The sequence below is a fragment of the Propithecus coquereli genome, unplaced genomic scaffold (genome assembly GCF_000956105.1).
Source record: "Propithecus coquereli isolate 6110/MARCELLA unplaced genomic scaffold, Pcoq_1.0 Scaffold131, whole genome shotgun sequence".
Lineage (NCBI taxonomy): Eukaryota > Metazoa > Chordata > Mammalia > Primates > Indriidae > Propithecus > Propithecus coquereli.
In genome coordinates this window covers 2702907-2722127 of record NW_012137303.1, presented here as the reverse complement: position 1 = coordinate 2722127, position 19221 = coordinate 2702907, and the positions used below count along the sequence as shown (strand labels likewise).

General features: G+C 40.1%; 2 protein-coding genes across 2 annotated transcripts in view; both read right to left on the bottom strand.

Moving 5' to 3' along the window:
- Window positions 1-792: 792 nt before the first annotated feature.
- On the bottom strand, window positions 793-5858 carry LOC105805637 (chromosome unknown open reading frame, human C6orf229). The gene is made up of 2 exons (XM_012638563.1): window positions 5597-5858; window positions 793-1220 (listed from the first exon to the last, which is right to left on the bottom strand). Exons 1-2 carry the CDS (start codon window positions 5856-5858, stop codon window positions 793-795), a joined length of 690 nt encoding a protein of 229 aa, XP_012494017.1.
- Window positions 5859-10937: 5079 nt separating this feature from the next.
- FAM65B (family with sequence similarity 65, member B) overlaps window positions 10938-19221 on the bottom strand; it is a 108727-nt gene continuing 100443 nt past the window's right edge. The window contains exons 20-22 of the mRNA XM_012638674.1: window positions 18946-19029; window positions 15548-15638; window positions 10938-11203 (exon numbers count right to left, since the gene is read on the bottom strand). Coding sequence (XP_012494128.1) covers window positions 11103-11203; window positions 15548-15638; window positions 18946-19029 — 276 coding nt within the window. The 3' untranslated portion in view covers window positions 10938-11102. The remainder of the gene's footprint in view (window positions 11204-15547; window positions 15639-18945; window positions 19030-19221) is intronic.

Sequence of the window (19221 nt, the reverse complement as noted above, 5' to 3'; positions counted from 1 at the left end):
GCTTTGACTGAGCTGTGCTTTAAGTGTTAGTCTTCTACCCTTCACAGAAGGGGCTAAAAAAAGTAGTGTAGTTTCGTGATCCTTCGATATCTACAAAAAATTTAAAAAATTAGCCAGGCAAAGTGGCACATGCCTGTGGCTACTTGGAAGGCTGAGGCAGAAGAATTGCTTGAGCCCAGGAGTTCAAGGTTACAGTGAGCTATGATTGTGCCATTGCACTCCAGCCTGGGTGACAGAGTGAGATCCTGTCTCTTATAGAACATATATAAAATAAATTTTAAAAAACATGACAACTGAAAGTCCTGTTCTGAAATAGGACGGAAAGGATTCGGATGCAGCAACAGTGCCCAGTGGCTGTGAGTTGGGCTAGGATTTGGCATTTCTGGGTGCATTAGCTTAGATTAGTCATCTAATAACTCCCCAAACACACTATTGCTTCTAACAGTTATATATGTAATGCATCTTCAGATGAATTCCCATTTTATGAACTTAATTTTTATGAGAAAATTTTTTTCTTTGTTTACTTTCAATAGATTTTTTTTTTTAACCACAAAGAAGCGTGGTATTATGAGAACCTGTTACAGCTCGAGTCCCTTGCCCACCACCCAGGGAAGGCCAGTATACTGAAGTTTGGTTATTGCAGCTAACTAACTATATGAAAATTTATATAGAACTCTTCAACTACAAAAGAAAACACTTAAAATTAATATATCGATTTTTATTATTTATTTTAGTTTTCCAGAGTAATACAAGAGCACAGAGAGTTGTATCATGTAACTGGATTTAGAGAAACTAATTCCTGTAAAGACCAATTAGGAAATGCAGCACCTCTGCAAAATTCTCGGGCCATCCAACCCAAACATCATAAGCCAACTCATGCAAATGATATTTTAGAACATGGTGCTCTTTAAGCTCATTTACGATAGACAAGTTATTGCATGTCATGGCAGAGAGAGCATAACAAGTCCAAAATTTAATAAGGCGGTTCTCATCTATTTCACTTTGCTTAGTAGAGTTGGACCTTCTTTCAAGAAAATTGATGAGAATAGGAATAAGTTGCATATGTTTGGCTTTTTTCTGGCTGACAGGGTTTAAGTAACACCAACATGCTACACTCTGGATCAGCAGGATCTTTACTTTTGGTGTCATTTCTTCATTTTGCAGCAAATTAGCTACTTCTTTCATGTACTCAGTTGCAAATCTCGAAGCAGGTCGTCCTCCTGTAAAACAAGCATTTGCATTTCCAGAAGTATTTAGTGTATCTAGTAATACTTTGGAGTCTCATATGTGTTCATAGATTCTTGTTGCCATATAGGCAACATTTTGGATACTTGACATTTTTCTTTCTTTTTCCCCACCTCCTGTACTGCTGTGAAGATGAGAAAGTATATGTTAATAAGCAAAGAGTGATATGAAAAGCATGGGAAGGGTTCTGCCTGCCCAAGATTCCTTCCTGGTTCCTTTAATCAAGCACCTAGGAGTATTTCAAGGTAACTAAACCCTGGCTGTGTACACTTAGCAAATCTCCGTCGTTGTCTCATTCCTGATTCTCTGCCTTCAGTACTGGAAAAAAATGGAAGGATACCAGAGCATTACAGCAAAGAGCAAATCAAAAGGCAGAGCAGGCTGAGCCTAGTGGCTCACGCCTGTAATCCTAGCATTCTGGGAGGCCGAGGCAGGAGGATCATTTGAGGTCAGGAGGTGGAGACCAGGCAGAGCAAAAGCAAGACCTCATCTCCACAAAAAATAGAAAACTTAGCTGGGTGTGGTGGCACGTGCCTGTAGTCCCAGCTACTTGGGAGGCTGAGGCAGGAGGATGGCTTGAGCCCAGGAGTTTGAGGTTGTGGTGAGCTATGATGATGCCACTGCACTCTAGCTGGGGTAACAGAGCAAGACACCATCTACGAAAAAACAAAAAAGAAAAGAAAGAAGCAGCCAAGCCAAGATCTGGAGAGGTTTTCCTGGGTTGCTATACATTGCTGTCCAATTCTCTGAACACTTTTCTTGCCTCAACTCTTTCGCAGATTTGGTTTCCAAAAATAACATTTTTTCTTGCTTTGGCTACTGACCCAACTTGGTTCTAGACTACTTTCACCATAAATATATACTTGAGCCCTGGAGCTTCTTAGTTCAAATCTCAAACTCCAACAAGGTACTAGCCAAGAAGACACTGGATAAAGACTATTTAGATGGTAAGGAGTAGCTAACATGGTTGGTCAGATTCTCACCACTGGAGTTTTGATCTTGCTTGGATTTCTCTTACTACCACAGCTCCATAGACTGAAGAATATACTATTCAACATTAAAACTTTCCTTGAAGACTGGGCAGAAGCCCTTTCCCTTGCTTCCCACTAGAACAGCTAAAGCTAAATAACATCAAACTAAAGAATTCCGATCCTTTTGTAATTAGCTAGCTCTTTCCCCAAATGGTGAATACAGCTAGATAGGGAACTGAGCCTACCTCGTGTTGGGGGTACCATTTACCCTTCCCACATATGAGAGTATCTCCTGAGTTTCCCATCTCCTTTCTAGCTCTCTGCCAGTGGTTGCCAACCATTCTGGCACCAAGAACTCCTTTTACTGTTTTCTTTCATGAACACCATTCTTTGAAAGATTTAGTCTATCAGACTACATCTAAGTAATTTAGTTTCCCACTTAAAAAAAAAATATCAATCTAAGACACTATGGCTGCCAGCCAGAACTTTATTAGATGTGTTATTGAGGACTATAAAATTTTATTACATTGTGAAAATAAGTAATTCAAATCCAAGCTGTTAGAACTTTAAAATATTTTGAACTTTAAGGTAATGTGATTATGGGACCTGAGTCACATAAATAGGCAGCCGTAATGGAGGAATCTGTAACTTTTGTTTCTCTGATTATAGATTAGCCTTCTTCCTCACCTACATTGTTTTGTAAAATGTCGTAAATGGCTAAAGGGCACCAGGGAGGACCCTTTCCCTCTTCACTGTTGATCTTCATTATAGGTTTAACTCCCCTCCTTCCTTTCTCACTCAAAGACTTCATGACTGTCACATTGTCTAAGATGGAATGTTCATTAAACTCTTTTAAACTGGAAAGGAAAGGAAAGGAAAACGAGATGTATGGAAGAGAAACTGTAACTGATTAAATTGTTATAATTCATAAACCAGTCTTGCATAAAAAAATTTTATAATCCTACTAAATTTCTCTGTCTTCTGCCTATATAAAAGCAAGATCTTGGCCAGGCGCGGTGGCTCACGCCTGTAATCCTAGCACTCTGGGAGGCTGAGGCGGGCGGATTGTTTGAGCTCTGGAGTTCGAGACCAGCCTGAGCAAGAGTGAGACCCCGTCTCTACTAAAAATAGAAAGAAATTAATTGGACAACTAAAAATATATAGAAAAAATTAGCCGGGCATGGTGGCGCATGCCTGTAGTCCCAGCTACTCGAGAGGCTGAAACAGAAGGATTGCTTGAACCCAGGAGTTTGAGGTTGCTGTGAGCTAGGACGCCACGGCACTCTAGCCCGGGCAAAAGAGTGAGACTCTGTCTCAAAAAAAAAAAAAAAGCAAGATCTTAATTTTTAACTTTGGAGCACTGAACCTGTTAGGTAGATAGTGAGGGATTCCAGGTCTCCTAGGGATGAAAGTGGGAGCTGTTGTCCCCATCTTGGTCCTACCCAACCCCGATTCTCCATACCTGGGGGAGGAGGGAATACTCTATGAAACTCCCAATCAGAACTTGGCATGCCAGCTGAAAAAGAATGCAGAGGACTCTCTAGCCCACAGGCCAAGCCACATGGTTACCATAAAGTCCAGAAAGTGACCTAGAACCCACATGCATAGTTAAGGCTCAAGTCATGTGACTCCCAACTGTCTAATCAAAGTGGTTCCATGGTGACCTCTGAACCACAAGGGAGGTCCCTATCTAGACACTATAAAATAAGACGCAGCCTATAGCCAAGCTCTTTCTTTGCCCTTCCTTTTGCCTGCCCTGCTGAGACAATGGGTCTGGTCATCATTCAGGCGTATGTACCATGCTCTGTAAACCTATACGTTGCTCTTGCCCTATAATCTTATCTTCCTCTCCTCAATAAACCTCATTTTCATGCTTGCCTAACATGGGCATGTCTGGTCATTCTTTGACCATGGGCACACCAAGAACCAGTGGTCTCAGACTAAAACTTAACAAACCTATTACACTGGAATCCATATTTTCCAGATGGCCATCCCCAGCTTTGGCTTGAATAAACTCTATACTTAATCATATGTTCCAATCTTGTTATTTAAGGTTGACAACATATCCTGAAATTTATTAGGAAAAAAAAAGTGGAGTTTGGACTTGACGATCATTAGAGCAGTATGTGTTTAAATGCTTTACTACTTTATTTTCTAGCCCAGTACACATTAATTGTTGCCTTTCACCAATGTACCTTGTCAGCTGAAGAATGAAGAGGTTCATAAATTTGGAAAGGAGAACTTTCTCATAAAGGGTTGCAGCCTGCAGGGTGGCCATTCTGACAGACCAGGAAGCAATAGCTTCTACCAGAAACCAGAAACGAATACTTCCAAGGAAAGGCAAGGGAAACAGGAATTTATGCTGAGTGGGGTGGCAAAATATACACATTTAACAAACTATAGGAGGAGTCATGAATATTCATTAAAGGAGGAATATGTACATATGCAATTGAGCTTCATGCCCTTCATAGGTCACATGTGCAAAAAATGGCGGCTGTAGCATGATCTAAGGGTGGAGTTTTCAGCTCTCTGACGTGAAAAGGTGAAGCAGAGGACCTGAAAACCCTTACTGCGCATGCTCTGTAGGCTGGTCAGAGCCCCTCCATGGCTGGTGATCTCTTATCAGGAAGCAATGCTGGTCATTTGTGCCCAAACCACAAAAAGGGAGGAGCAGCTTTAGGTGGTTCATTGAAATCGGTGGTGCAGCAAGTCTTTTCAAAAGGCTGTCTCTGTTTAACCCATAGGGAATAAAACCTAATGGTGGTTCATGTGGGAGGGGGTACAATGAGGTGTGTCTGACCTCCAATCCCATCATGGCTGGGAACTCAGTTTTAAGGGTTCTCTGGGGTCCCCTTGGCCAAGAGGTGGTTCATTCAGTCAGGTGGGGGGCTTAGGAGTTTATTTTATTTCTCAACCTATTGGCTTGCCTAGTAGGTGTTTTAAGAGCATTAAATTCTTATTGATTTTTTCTAAGATGTTTTCTGTGTAACACATAAAATAAAAAAGTAAAATATCAGGTAGTTTTACTCTGTTGGAATCATATCACTAAGTTGGAATTACACCAACTCAGTATAGCCTCTGATTTTTTTAAATGTTAATGAGAACTTTAATAAGCAGTTCTCCCTGTATATTTTAATTAATATAAATGTGAAACAATTAGTAATTTATTTGATGGACACATTCTTTTAAAACATGAGATTTTTGAGGAGAAAATAATTAGTAATATCTTTGGTGGTACAAAGGCAAAAAAACTAATTTAATCGAAGGAAATGTTGTTGGAATTTTAAGACTAGAGGTAAGAAAAATCACTAAATTACAGTGTTATAAGAAGCAAAAAGATTATGAAACACCTACTTTAGCACAGCTGATTAAATAAGTACCTGTGAAGGCTAACAGTCCAATTTTCTGGGCAGCTTGAGCCCTCTGTTCAAGGGGTAGAGATTTATCCTTCAATGTATGGCCGAATACCACAATTTTTTCTTTGTGAAAAATACTGTCAACTGAAGAGACTTCTTCCTTCTTCTTAACAAAACAGCCCTTAACAGTGACATTCCAGAAATTGTAGAGGTGCTGACATAGCCTCACAAAATACCTATATGTGTTAGGCCAGATTCGTACACAAAAACATGAGCTCTTAGCCATTGTACTTCAGGTACGCCACTGGTAGTAACTGGAGTTAACAGTGTAGAACTCTGGAATGCATCACCTAGCAACATTGAAGAATGGAATATCCAAATTAGGGGAAAGCAATACAGGTCTAAATTCTTCAGCCTGGCATTGAAGGCCTTCTCCAATTTGAACTGAACTAAGTTTACTTTCACTTCTCTGGTGTACAAAGCCTCAGCTTAAACTGGTTTCCCCTAACACACACTAAACTCATTACTGTCTTTGCACTTTTGCTTAGGCAGGGCCTACTTGGATTTGCCCATTATACTCTGACTATTCCAACATGAACTGAACTTCTTTCCGTTGATCTTTCATGGTATTATGCCTACTCTGCTTTTTTGCTACCTAATCAGAGTTCTCTACATCATAGATGTACCCTATTTTGCTGAGAAAATAGATGCAATCAAAAGAAGACTTCTGGAACTCTCACAAATGCAACCACCCACCTATCTGTGTCTGTGCCTCTATGCTCTTTCCTCCTGTTCCTATGGATACTCTCTCCATTTGTGCAGTAGATTTCAATGGACTCTCTCACCCCACTCAAAGCTATTGCTCTACAGTTCTTCTCTCAGTAATTTTTCCATCTCAACTGGGTCCTTTCCTTTTTTTTAATCTTTTTTGATACAGTGTCTGCTCACTCTGTTTCCCAGGCTGGACTGCAGTGCCGTCATCATAGCTCACTGCAACCTCAAACTCCTGGGCTCAAGCGATCCTCTCGTCTCAGGTTACGGGTGTATGCCACCATGCTGGGTTAATATTTTTAAAAAATTTTTTGTAGAGATGAGGTCTTGCTATGTTGCTCAGTGATCTTCCTGGCCTTAGGTGATCCTCCCACTTTGGCCTCCCGAAGTGCTGGGATTATAGGTGTGAGCCACCACACCTGACCTTGTTTCTCTGCTTCCCCTTATAGTACAGCTCTTTAAGGAGTTCCCATCCTTGCCATCTTGAGTCTTTTTTCATTCTCTCTTGGATGAACTCCAGATAAGATTTTAACCCTATAGCTCCACTGAAATTGCCCATCAGGGTCTCCAATGACCTTTATTCTTCTGAATCCAATTCTCAATCCTTGGCATTGGAAACTCCTTTCTCCTTGAAATGCTTTTTTCACCTTGCTTCTGAGATATCATACTCTTGATTTTTCTCCTGCTGGCCATTCTTCATTTTCCTTTGCTAGTTTCACCTCTTTTTCATGACCTTTAAATATTGAGGTGTCCCAAGACTCAGTCCTTGCATCTCTTCTTTTTTTCTTAGCTTTACTTTGTAGAAGAGATAAACCAGTCTCGTGGCTTTAAATACCATCCACATGCTAAGACTTCTCAATTTTATATGTCCATATATTTTAACTGGATTTTTCAACTGAACTCCAGACTCATATTCAATCGCCAGCTTGATATCAATATTTGGATAAGAGGCTTCTCAAATTTAACATGTCCAAATCAGTTTCTGATCTTCCTCCCTAAACCTGCTGCTTCTCTGTTTCTCTGTCTTAGAAGTTTTTGTCATCCTCCTAGTTGTTCAGGTAAAAAAATTTGGATTCATCCTTGGCTACTATCTGTCTCACATTCCATTTCCAACTTATCAACAAACTTATTGGTGCCACTTCAAAACATACCCAGTTGGGTGCCCTGGCTCATGCCTATAATCCAACCACTTTGGGAGGCTAAGGTGGGAGGATTGCTTGAGCCAGGAGTTCAAGTTTGTGGTGAGCTATGATCGCACCGCTGCATTCCAGCCTGGGTAACAGAGCAAGACCCTGTCTCTGGAAAAAAAAAAGAGCTTGAGGTATGACAACTAAATTAAAAATGTAATCCCTGGTTGATATACACATGTGCGTGTGTGTGTGTGTGTGTGCTATAAAGGGTAATACTAGAACAACTGGGGAAACATAGATCTTCCTTGGACCTTCCTTGTCAAATAGGGTAGTCACTAGCCACACGTGGCTGGGTATTTGAAATGCAACTAGACTGAATTGAGATACGCTGTAAGTATAAAATACACACTGGATTTCAAAGACTTAGTAAGAAGAAAAGAGTGTAAAATATTAATGATTTTTATATTGATTACATTTTTAAATGATACTTGAGGTGCATTAGGTTAAATATATTATTAATTTCCCGTTTTTTCTAAACAAAAATTCTTTGTATAGATGGGGTCTCACTATGTTGCCCAGGCTGGTCTGGAACTCCTCACCTCAAGTGATCCTCCTGCCTCAGCCTCCCAAAGTGCTGTCTGGGATCACAGACGTAAGCCACCACATGGCCTTTACTTTTTTTTGAAACAGAGTTTTGCTCTGTGCCTGGGCTAGAGTACACTGGCATCATCAGGTCACTGCAACCTCAAACTCCTGGGCCAGAGTGATCCTCCTGCCTCAGCCTCCCAAGTACCATGCCTGGCTAATTTTCTTTTTTCGCCTTTTTTTTGTAGAGACAGGGATCTCACTATGTTGCTCAGGCTGGTCTCAAACTCCTGGCCTCAAGCGATCCTCTCACCTCCCAAAGTGCTGGGATCACAGGTGTGAGCCACTGCCCATGGCCTACTTTTTTTTAAAATGTGGGTACTAGAAAATCCAAAACACCAAGCATGGCTCTTTTTCAAGGCCTTTGTACATCCTGCCTGCATTGTTCTTGCCAGATAATCCACGTGGCTCATCCCATTAGTTCCTTAGGTCATTCCTCAAATGTAATTTTCTGTGAGGGCTTCCCTGACCACTGTCTTTAACCTTGTGGTCTTTGTCCCCCACATTACCTCTGCCCACCCAACCTCGTGTGTACATTACTCCCCTCTTCTGCATTGTCTTTCCCCGGGCAGACAAGGGCAGCGAATTTTATGTCTTTTGTTTTTTCTTCACTGCTGTATCTCCAGTGCCAAGAACAGTCCCTGGCACACACCTTATTCACAGTAAGTATGCAACAAATACTTGTTGAATAAATGAAAAGTCAGAGATCGAATTTTTAGCCAAATATATTCCCTGCACAAGGTGTACTTAGAACTTTTTCAAAATCAAAAAATAATATTTAACAAAGTAGTACTGTCTCCAGGAAAATGTCAGGGATAAAAGGTTTTCTTTTTTTTTCTATTTGAGTAATTTGTTTTTCTGATATAGTGAGAAGTGCTGATGTTTTCCATTAAATTTAGGTTTACAAGTTTACTTTATAATTTTGTAAAGTAACTAAGGCAATTCAATTAAACAGTATAGCCAAAAGGCTTATAGGGGAAAATGTTTTTACTGCTGACTCAGTAAATGCAATCACTGATATTTAATGAATCCCTTGGTAAACACTTTTATGAGTTGAAAGGTAGGGGGTGCTCCTTTGTGATGATGGGGATCAGGGTTTGGGCTGAACACGTACAAATAAATGAGGGCTCTTCTTGTCCTCAAGGGGCTCACAGAGTCTGCTCATAGATGCCACAACAGTGAAACACAGCTCTCTTCTGCCCAGTTTTACAACAAATCTGAGAAGAATTTATTATCCCTATTTATAGATAAAGGAATTTCAAAATAAAAATTTCAAGTTGAGCATGGGGTGTAGGGTGTTGTGTAAATACCACTCAAGAAAGGCATGTGAAAAAAATACATCAGGCTCTGTACATGAGACTAGTAATTCAAAAATAATTTTTATTTTAACTTACATGACTGAAAGTGATGAGTACAAATGCCACAAAACTAAAAGCACCCCCTCAAACATGAAATACAGAGTGAATAGAAAAGATATGGAATTAATTATTCATGCAATATTCAAAAAATAAAAACCAAACAAAAAATCCTGTAACATCTGTGATTTGACTTTCTATAAAGAGAACCATTTCAACCATTTAACATAGACTACCGACTATACATACTACCTATAGACTGTACAATGTACCTTTAAAATGAAGGATATATGCATATATATAATATTTATAAATGTACAAATATGTACATTGTAACTTCACAGTTGAAAGAACTGTTTGCCAGAAGCCTGGCAAACAATTTTCACTTTAAAATTAAATGAGTCCTTTTAAAAGTCTTGCTAGAATGTAAATATTTAAAATGACATCTAAATGATATTTTATACAAACATGTCCACAGTACAGTTGATATTTCACAGTTTAAATTATACTCACACATATTGTTTTGATACCTTGGCATATTCCACCTTGTATATTCTTTAGAGGAAGAAAAGTTATTTAATAAGAGCTACTGAATGGTTTTGTACTTTGTTTAATGAACTTGCTACTCTGATGCTGAAGCAATGATGAAAGCTGTTGTTTAACTGTTTGGCCAGGAAATCCTACCTGGTGGTGAAGATTTATCTGTGGCGGTAACTATCCCTCAGGGCACCCTTCTTCCCAATCTTGTGGTCACTTTTACAGAAGCAGAGACTACTCCTACCCCAGTAGTATTCCTCCAACTTTCAGGTTCTTCTATCTCAAAGAGAATCAATCACAGCTTTGTGTATCTACAACTTTTGGTTTTGGTTTGTCTTAGCAGCAAAATACCTCTGTGGTAAGAGTATCATAAAAAATGGCTCTCATTCACTTGGAAAAAAAAAAAAAGCTTAAGCTTTGAGTTTTTTGTTTAAGAGTACGGGTATAATCTCAATAAGGTAGTTCTTAGTCACCTACCTATCTTTTTACCATAATAGAAACATGATTTTAGAATTTTCAGGAGGGAGGAAAAAAACAAAAGAAATAATGAGAGGTTAAAAAATAAAATAAAAAAATTAAATTCTTACAATGGGTCATTTTGCCAGGTTCCACAGGCAAACTTTTATTTGAAGAAATTATTTTTTGTGTTTTGTATTGAAAGTAAAAATTAGTAGCTAAGGGGGCCACTCAACCCTGAGAACACGACATAGGAAAAATTGCAAGGCATATGATATTTATCGAAGTTATCACATGACTATTTCAAGCTTTTAGAAGAACTTCCAAAAAAGTACAAAGATGGCTATTTTAAAGTTTCATACATATTAAGATAAGATAGACTCTTTTACCGAGTATTGTCAGATACAATCGATGATGTAATCTACTGAATTATACATAGCCCTATTCCATTGGCCAAAGGAAAAGTCGGTACTGTGAATCCAGAATTTGAATTCTTCCTGTAACATGTTAAATTTCTAGAACTCTTAAAATTTTCAGAACACTTCAAGTTCTAGACACTTTCCAGCTAAATCACAGCACCATCTGGATGAAAAGGGCCAGATATTAAGACAGTTGTTAGGCAGAGTTAACTTGTAATTAAAAGGCTGTGGCAACTTCAGTTCCATGACGACCTCCAACTTTAACACAGTCCCGAGGAAATTTGTCCAACTGTTCATATGCCAGCCGCCCATCTTCTCCTGGATATGGAACATGAAACATGAATACCAATTCGACTCAACATAAATTAATATCAATTGTTTCAGTATGGATTGCTGTAATTGCTATGTTAACTTTAGGTAAGGAAAATTCCTCTTCTGTTTATTCTTTATTATGTTATTGTTTTCTAGGTAATGTTTAGAACAACCAAGAACTGTTGAGCTAATTCCAGAGACCAAAAGAATGCTAGGATATGGAACAGAGTAGAAGTCTTATGGCTATTGATGTTGATAATTTCACATAATAGATTTCTTTCTGAGCAATCACATGGATTATATATTAAATGCATTAGGGATTTAAACGTGGCTGATCCTTGACTTCAGTGCATTGAACTTTTACAGAACTTTGACTTGTGTATATTATATATTGATACATCTAAATGATCACTGGCAAAAGTCAAATGTAGCCTTTCAAACTTCAGTTAAAAAAATTACTCTTTGCCATGTAAACACGTGGTGATACCTTCTATTAGCCACCAACTAGTTCGGTTTTGTCCATAGCACCATCTTGAACAGCTAACATGTATTTGCAAATAATTTTAATATTTTGTTCTATTTTTTCTATTTAAAAAAATGATTAGAAAGTGGGAAAATGCAGTGCAGAGACAAGTGATAAGAAGCAGGCTTTCATCCACTTAATACAAGTGAGACAAAGAAATAATTAGTTGTGCTCAATCAAAAGTTCACTGTAAAGGAAAACAAGAGCAAAAAAAGATTCATGAAATGCTGGAAACATATAGGTATGAGTGGGTTTTAGAAAAGGAGTGTAATTATGGGTTTTATAAGATATTGTAGTCTCCAGAAACAGAAACCTTCCAATAAACCAGAATTCTGATGAAATTTTTTTTTTTTTGCACATTTAACTTTTTCAGGAATATATTAGATATAAAACCAGAGATTTGCCCGTATTTAAAAGAATGTTGCTGGAAACTTTTTTGTAAGCAAAAGCCGGCCAATTTTAAGAGATTTTTGTTAATCATCTCTGCATGCCTTGACTGTCCAGAGGCAAATGCTATAATATATTTTTCCTAGTATGATAGTTTTCAACTTTTTATTACTTTAGGGTAGAACCCTTATTTAAAACAAAATGTTTTCACAAAACCCTAATATATAAACCAGATTAAACACAGGACCTTTCCAGTTGATGGCAGCAGGAGATAGGGAGACAGAGGGCCTGAGCTAGGCCGTTCACATGCCCTCATGCCCACTCACACACAGCGCTGTGGATGTCTCAGCTAGCAAATGCTATTTGAAGAACCATTGATATCCACCAGTTCTTACTTTGTTCATGAATAGATTCCAGTTTTGAGGTCTTAAGTTCTTCCCACAGAGTCCCACAGAGTAGAATGGCATAGAGTGTCAGGTTTCCATCTCGGAGCCTGGCTAAGTTTGGATGTCCACAGGTAAGTTTTACAACCTCAGCATGCCTTAGTGTGCCCTTCTGTAAAATGGGACTAATTGTGCTTCCTCCTTCCTAGGGTTCTTGGGAGGGCCAAATGAGCTAACCTATGCTGATCCCTCAAAACAGTGCCTGGCACAGAGGAAGTCCTCTACAGGTATTACCCAATATTATTAGTGATACAACTAGAGTAGGCTCTCAGGGTGCTTCATTCTTATTAACATTTAGTTTTCAGTGGGCTTTGATCTGTGTCTGCTAGTCCTTTAAAAGCCTTGTTAAGTAGGCAGGGTGTAAAAGGAGAAAGAGCCTGATATTTGGGGAGTCAGGTAGTGTGGTTCCAAGTAGGGCTGAGGTCTAGCCAGGACACACTGGAATGGCCATAGCCATTATGAAAACTGCTCTGTCTAATATAGTGGCCACCAGCCACATGTGACTATTTAAATTTAAATGGCAATTATAGATAGTCCCAGACTTACGATTATAGACTGTCCCTGACATACATTTTTCAACTTTATGATGATGTGAAAGTCATACGAATTTAATAGAAATTGTGCTTTGAGTACCCACACAACCATTTCATTTTTTACTTTCAGTACAGTATTCAGTAAATTACATGAGATAATCAACACTTTATTATAAAATAGGGCTTAGTGTTACGTGATGTTGTCCAACTGTAGGCTAATGTAAGCGTTCTGAGCATGTTTAAGGTAGGCTAGGCTAAGCTATGATGTTTGGTGGGTTAGGTGTATTAAACGCGTTTTTGACCTAGTGATATTTTCAATTTACAACGGGTATATTGGGACATAACCTCTTCATAAGTCGAGGAGCATCTGTACTCAAAATTTATTATAGTTGAAACTTTAGTTCCTCAGTCACAGTAGCCAAGCTGAACAACTCAATAGCCACATATAATTACTGGCTGCTGTATTGGCAGTGCACATATAGAACATTCCCATAATCACAGAGGGATCTATGGGACAGCTCTAGATTAAAATATTGCAATAATTCCACGCTGGTTGGTAAAGAGTTGTGGCTCTGAGTTTTTTGAGAGCCTGTGATGACTTTCTGCCCTTCATCATAGTGTCTTGAAATTCCCATTGAAAATAATATTTTCACTGTATTAATTCAGTCATCTATATGAGAGAAAAATGCACGAATATTTGTGCACTAGAATTAAAGAAGATTCATGATGTCGAGTTGCCTTGGAAGGCTTTAAAAAGTCCAATGCCGAGGCACACTTCAGACCAATGAAAGCAGAATCTCTGGGAGTGGAACCAGGCATGGGTATGTTTGTAAGCTTCCCTGGTGATTCCGATGTGCAGCCAATGTTGAGAGCCACGCACTGGTGGTGGGAGGGGGCTCGGGGCTGGTGTGAGCAGCGTGTGTAGGAGCTAAGTGAGGCAGGTGTGATGACTGTTTCTGGAGATGCTGCTGTTTGCTCAGCTCAAGTGAATCCTGGGGCACATGCCATGGGGATCAACTTCCTTAGGTTACACTGGAAATAGAAGCTTCATTGGCTATGCTTTGCAAATGTCTGGCTTGCCTTTATTGTTATTTTGGAATACTAAGGGATAAAGGAGTCTTTTTCCCCACTTCCCCCACCTCCCAATGGAGTTTAAACTAATAATACCCTGGGTATATTTTTAGAGAATTAAATAATTTCTATGCCTTAACACAGCCATAAGGAATAACTGTTTTATCCTTTAAACAAACATATGCTGGCTGAGATTTCTGTGCAGTGAATGATATCTTTAATAGCAGAACAAAGCCTCATTAAACCTATAACTGTAAGAAAGAAGGCCTAACAACGAATGGGATTTTCATGGTGATTATAAATGCCATGAGATTCTCCCTTACATTATTAAGCTACAATAGTCAAACTAGGGTGGCTTTTTTCCAAGTAGTATTATAGACTGGATTATACTTGAGGACTTTCAAGAGTATAGTTTTTACACTTTAAGAATGTGTTGTTGTAGTAAAATTATTTATAACAACTATTTATATTTATTTTTGTTTTAAATTTTAGAGATGGGTCTTGCTCTATTGCCCAGGCTGGAGTGCAGTGGTGCAATCATAGCTTATTGCAACATTGAAATCCTGGGCTCAAGGGATCCTTGAGTCCTCCTGAGTAGCTAGGACTACAGGCACAAACCATCATGTCTGGCTAATTCTTATGTTTTGTAGAGACAGAGTCTCTTATGTTGCCCAGGATGGTCTCAAACTCCTGGCCTCAAATGATCCTCCTGCCTTGGCCTCCCAAAGTGCTGGGATGATAGGTGTGAGCCACTATACCCAGCCTTATTTATACTTTTTATGCAGAGTTAAGAAAGGCTTTCCTTCCCTTCCCAGGTCCCAAAAAAGAATAAACATATGAAACCTAATAGGCATGAACCTTTATAAAGTAAAGTGAAAAGGAAGGGTTATCTGCACATTCTAGAATGCAATAAATACTTCAATTATTTTCTTTGGTGTCAGGGCTCAGAGGGGCAGAGGCCAGCAGGGCAATCAGAGGTTAACCTTGGAGTTGGGCTGAGGCTGGGGTATTTGGGGGCTTACAGCATTCCTTGGAGATGCAGCCCTGGTGCCTCAACCAATCACTGTCCACCAGGAGTGCCTGCCCCACCCTGACAGCCCACCCTCGATTCCTGCTGCCTCTGTATTGACTTCTGTGTTCTTGATTCCAAATAGTGCACAGATGGACTAACCCATATAGAAAGGCTCCAGAGAATCAACTTCACTCTCAGTATCCAGACAGAACAAGGAGTTGTGGTGAGAGGGACATTGATCAGTTCCTTACGCTCTGTGTGCATGTGAGTACACAGCCTATGGGGGGGAAATTGCTAAAACAGGGCACATGAAACTTTTCCTTACTGCTCTTTTTGAGAATATCAGAAGCAAACAATAATGTAAAATAAACAAAAACTCACCAAGAGACAAGAGGGTTTCTGAGGCCACAGTTCGGATTTCTTCAGTATCAGACTGACACAGTGTCACCAGCATTTTGATGCTTTCAGTAGCCTATGGGGGGAAAAATAGTTTCAATAGTGTTCTGACATTTAAGTCTGGAGTTCCATGAGAGTTGGCATTTCATAGTTGGTAGGGACGGTAAAACCATCTCACCTAGGTGTTCTCAAACCTAGCTGAGAGTTGGGATCATTTAGGGGGTTTCCTCTAAAGTGCAGACCCCTGGGTGCCACTCCAGATGCACCACATTGGGATTTCCTGGGGTGGAGCCCAGAATTCATACTTGCAGGAGCTCTGATGATCAGCTAAATTCCTCCTCTCACAGGGGACTCCAGGCTATATGACTAGCCTGCTTTTCCAGAACAGAACCCCTTTCCCTAGTTTCTTCTACCATATTATGCTGATTCCAAAAATAGCTCTAATTTAGGAATTCTTAATATTTGGCTTATGTACTAAGATAGAGGAAGAGAATAAAGGTCAATGATGGGAATTCTTCTATTTCTTTATTCTAAAAACATTTATTGAACACCCTATGAACCAGGCAGTTCATAGGCATGAGAACTTCTGCAATGAACCAGTTGTGGTCCTAGCCCTCAAGAGTTTAGTCTAGTGGGATGACAGGCTGATAAACAAATAAAGTAATTCTGATGAGGAGCGATGGGCTGAGTCAGGGTGCTAGGGCTGAACATGACTGGGAAACAGAGCCTGTCTGGTCAGGGAAGTCCTCATGGAGGGAGTGATGTTGTAGAGGAGTTAGCGACTTTTGGGCACATGGTAGGTACATGTGTGTGTATGGGGTGGGGGGATAGGGGAGTGTTTGGGAGTGTGGAGAAGGAAATAAATTCTAGGCAAGGGAAATAACTTGTAGCAAGGACCAGAGTCCAGAGGTGGCAGAGATGTGTTTGGAGAAGGTGGCAGGGACCAAATCAAGGAGAGCCTTGCAAGCCACATGAAGGGTTTTGAATGTAATTCTAAGTCCAGGTCTTAATTCATGTTTCCTTCTTAATTCTATGATCATGAAAGAGTTTTAAGCAGGATTTGTATTTTATTATGAGCATTCTGATTACGGTGGAGAGGAGGAGAGTTTAGACGGTAAGGAGGCAGGGAGGTAGGAAGGTGGTTCTAATCCAGGTAGAAGATGCAGACCTCTGAATAGAGTGGGGACAGAGAAGAGCAGGCAGATTGGAAGTGGGATCTGCAGGACTGACCAGATGTGGAAGATGAGGTGAGGGAGGGGTCACTGATGACTTCCAGGTTTCTGGCATGAGCTACTAGGAGTGTGGTACAAAACACTAGAGGTGGCGGGTAGGGTAGACGAGATTTGAAGTAACTTCCTAGTCAAGACATCTAACAGCAAGCTGGATAATCAATGGGAAGGTGAAACCTGGACTGGAAATATTGGGAGTTGCTAGTGTGTAGAGGATGATGGAATCCATAGGAGAGCTTTGTACCGAGGGAGAACATGTCGAGGGAGAAGAGGGCTGAGCATACAGCCTTAAACACCAATATTTAGGGCAGGTAGAAGAAAAGGAGCTTGCCTTCCACAAGACAAAAATGCTCCTGCTGAGATTCCTGAGGAGGAGAGAATGGCTAACAAATTATGTTGTTTTTTTCTCAGAGGAAAGCTGGGTTTACAAAGCGATAGTGGTGATGCCGGGTGCCAGAATGTGGCAAACCGGAGTGAGCAGCCTGGGAGGAGCATGGGTTATTCCAGCCCACTGAGACAGATGGGCACCCAAAATTGGAAGACCACTTGAGGACCTTGATCTCTTAAGGTTTTCTCCAAGTTGATAATAGAAAAAAAATGTGGGATGTCTGCTAGCTATCATTAATAATTATGCCCCTACAACGGTTTGGGTGATTGAAATTGTGAGTCTGCGCTGTTTTTCACATCATGATGCGTGGAGCCTTTTTCAGGAGATAGAGAAACCAGAGATGGTTTAGAAAGAGGTATTTTATTTTTATTTTTTATTTTTTGAGATAGGGTCTCGCTCTGTCACCCAGGCTAGAGTGCAGTGGCGTCATCCTAGCTCACAGCAACCTCAAGCTCCTGGGCCCAAGTGATCCTCCTGCCTCAGTCTCCAGAGTAGCTGGGACTATAGGTACACACCACCAGGCTTGGCTAATTTTTAAAAATTTTTTGTAGAGATAGAATATCACTATGTTGCTCAGGCTGGTCTGGAACTCCTGGCCTCAAGTGATCCTCCTGCTTTGGCCTCCCAAAGTGCTGGGATTACAGGCATGAGCCAACGTGCCCAGCCAGAAAGAGATCTTTTAGCTGGCACTAAGGATGCTATCTTCTAGAAGGAAAGGAAAAAGGTAAGGAATCTAGTGCTCCCAGACTTGGAATGTGCCAGAGTTTAAAATTGTAGCCTCTACTTCAAACTTCACAGCATGTAAATCCATGAAAACCCATACAGATCACTGTATCCTCATGTCTTTGTTTACATTAAGTCTGTATCACTGACATCCATCACTGATATGTCACAAGGTATCAGGAGAGCACCCAAATAAATAGCAATCACGGTGGGCTTTTGTTGTTTTTTTTTTTTTTTTTGGCAACCCGAAGGTAATTTTTTGACCAAGTAACATGGAAGGCAAAATTTCCCAGAGCTGTTTTTGGCCACATGTCATTAACTTTTTCTTTTGAGGGTGTTAATCCTTTTCTTCATGTCCCATCAGGCCTGCAGGTCCCTGCCCCTTGTTCCAGGAGCCCATCCAAGATTTTGCCAGGTACTAAGGTGTGGCCTTCTGATTATTTTCTCAAAACTGATTAGTCTTATTGGTGGTGATGAAGGCAGGTCAAACATTAAATCTCGCCCATTGAAGGGGAAACTCTTCCATATTGGGAATTCTCAGCCTTTCTTGACTGTTTACATTCTAGCTCCCTCCCGGCTCACTGGCACCTCCCTCTGATACGATCAAGATTGGTTTGCTACTTAATAGAGAGAGTCGGTGAGGAAGGACGGGCGAATTGGATGGCACGCTGAATTTCAGCACTTCTTTGCAAATCTTATTTGTCCCTGCTGTCTGTTGTACGCTATAAAAATTGGTGAAATCCGCATATGATCTCTCTTTTGGGATAAGATATACTTTTCTCATACTGTCCTAAAGGCAAACTGATTCCCTCAGGCTATTGTAAAACATGATTGTTTTCTGCCATTGACTGACTTTAACAAAAGAGTCACATGTAGTTACTGTTTAAGAGAAGATAGGACCCCAAAACTAATACACAGCACAAAGGAGATGAGAAATACCACTAAGGCAGGTACTTTCTCATGCGAAATAAAAGTTGGTATCTATACTTGGCTTAGCCTGGCCCAAAGCTGAACTGCCAGGGGGTTCTGAGCCTGGGCTTTACCTGGAGGGTTTTCAGGGCCAGGCAAGCCGCCTTCTGCAGCTGGAGGTTTGTCTTTGTTAGTGCTTCACAGTAATAGAGCAAGGCCTGAAAGAGAAGGAGGGACACTGTGAAGGCATTTTGATTTGTTCATAGTTTGAGAGGCATATTATCGTTTTTATACCCTGAGATAAACTATAGCATGTAACCAGGCATTTTATACTACTTTCAGAGCAAAATAAAATTTTATTAAAATTCATGTTGATGAAAAGAGCTGTTTATTCAATAAATTGATTCCTT

Coding starts and splice junctions, on each gene's coding strand:
- LOC105805637 (XM_012638563.1), bottom strand. CDS start 5,858: ATGGCTAAGAGCTCATGTTTTTGTGTACGAATCTGGCCTAACACATAT. Junction 1,221..5,596: donor TGGACTGTTAGCCTTCACAG/GTACTTATTTAA, acceptor CTTGTTTTACAG/GAGGACGACCTGCTTCGAGA.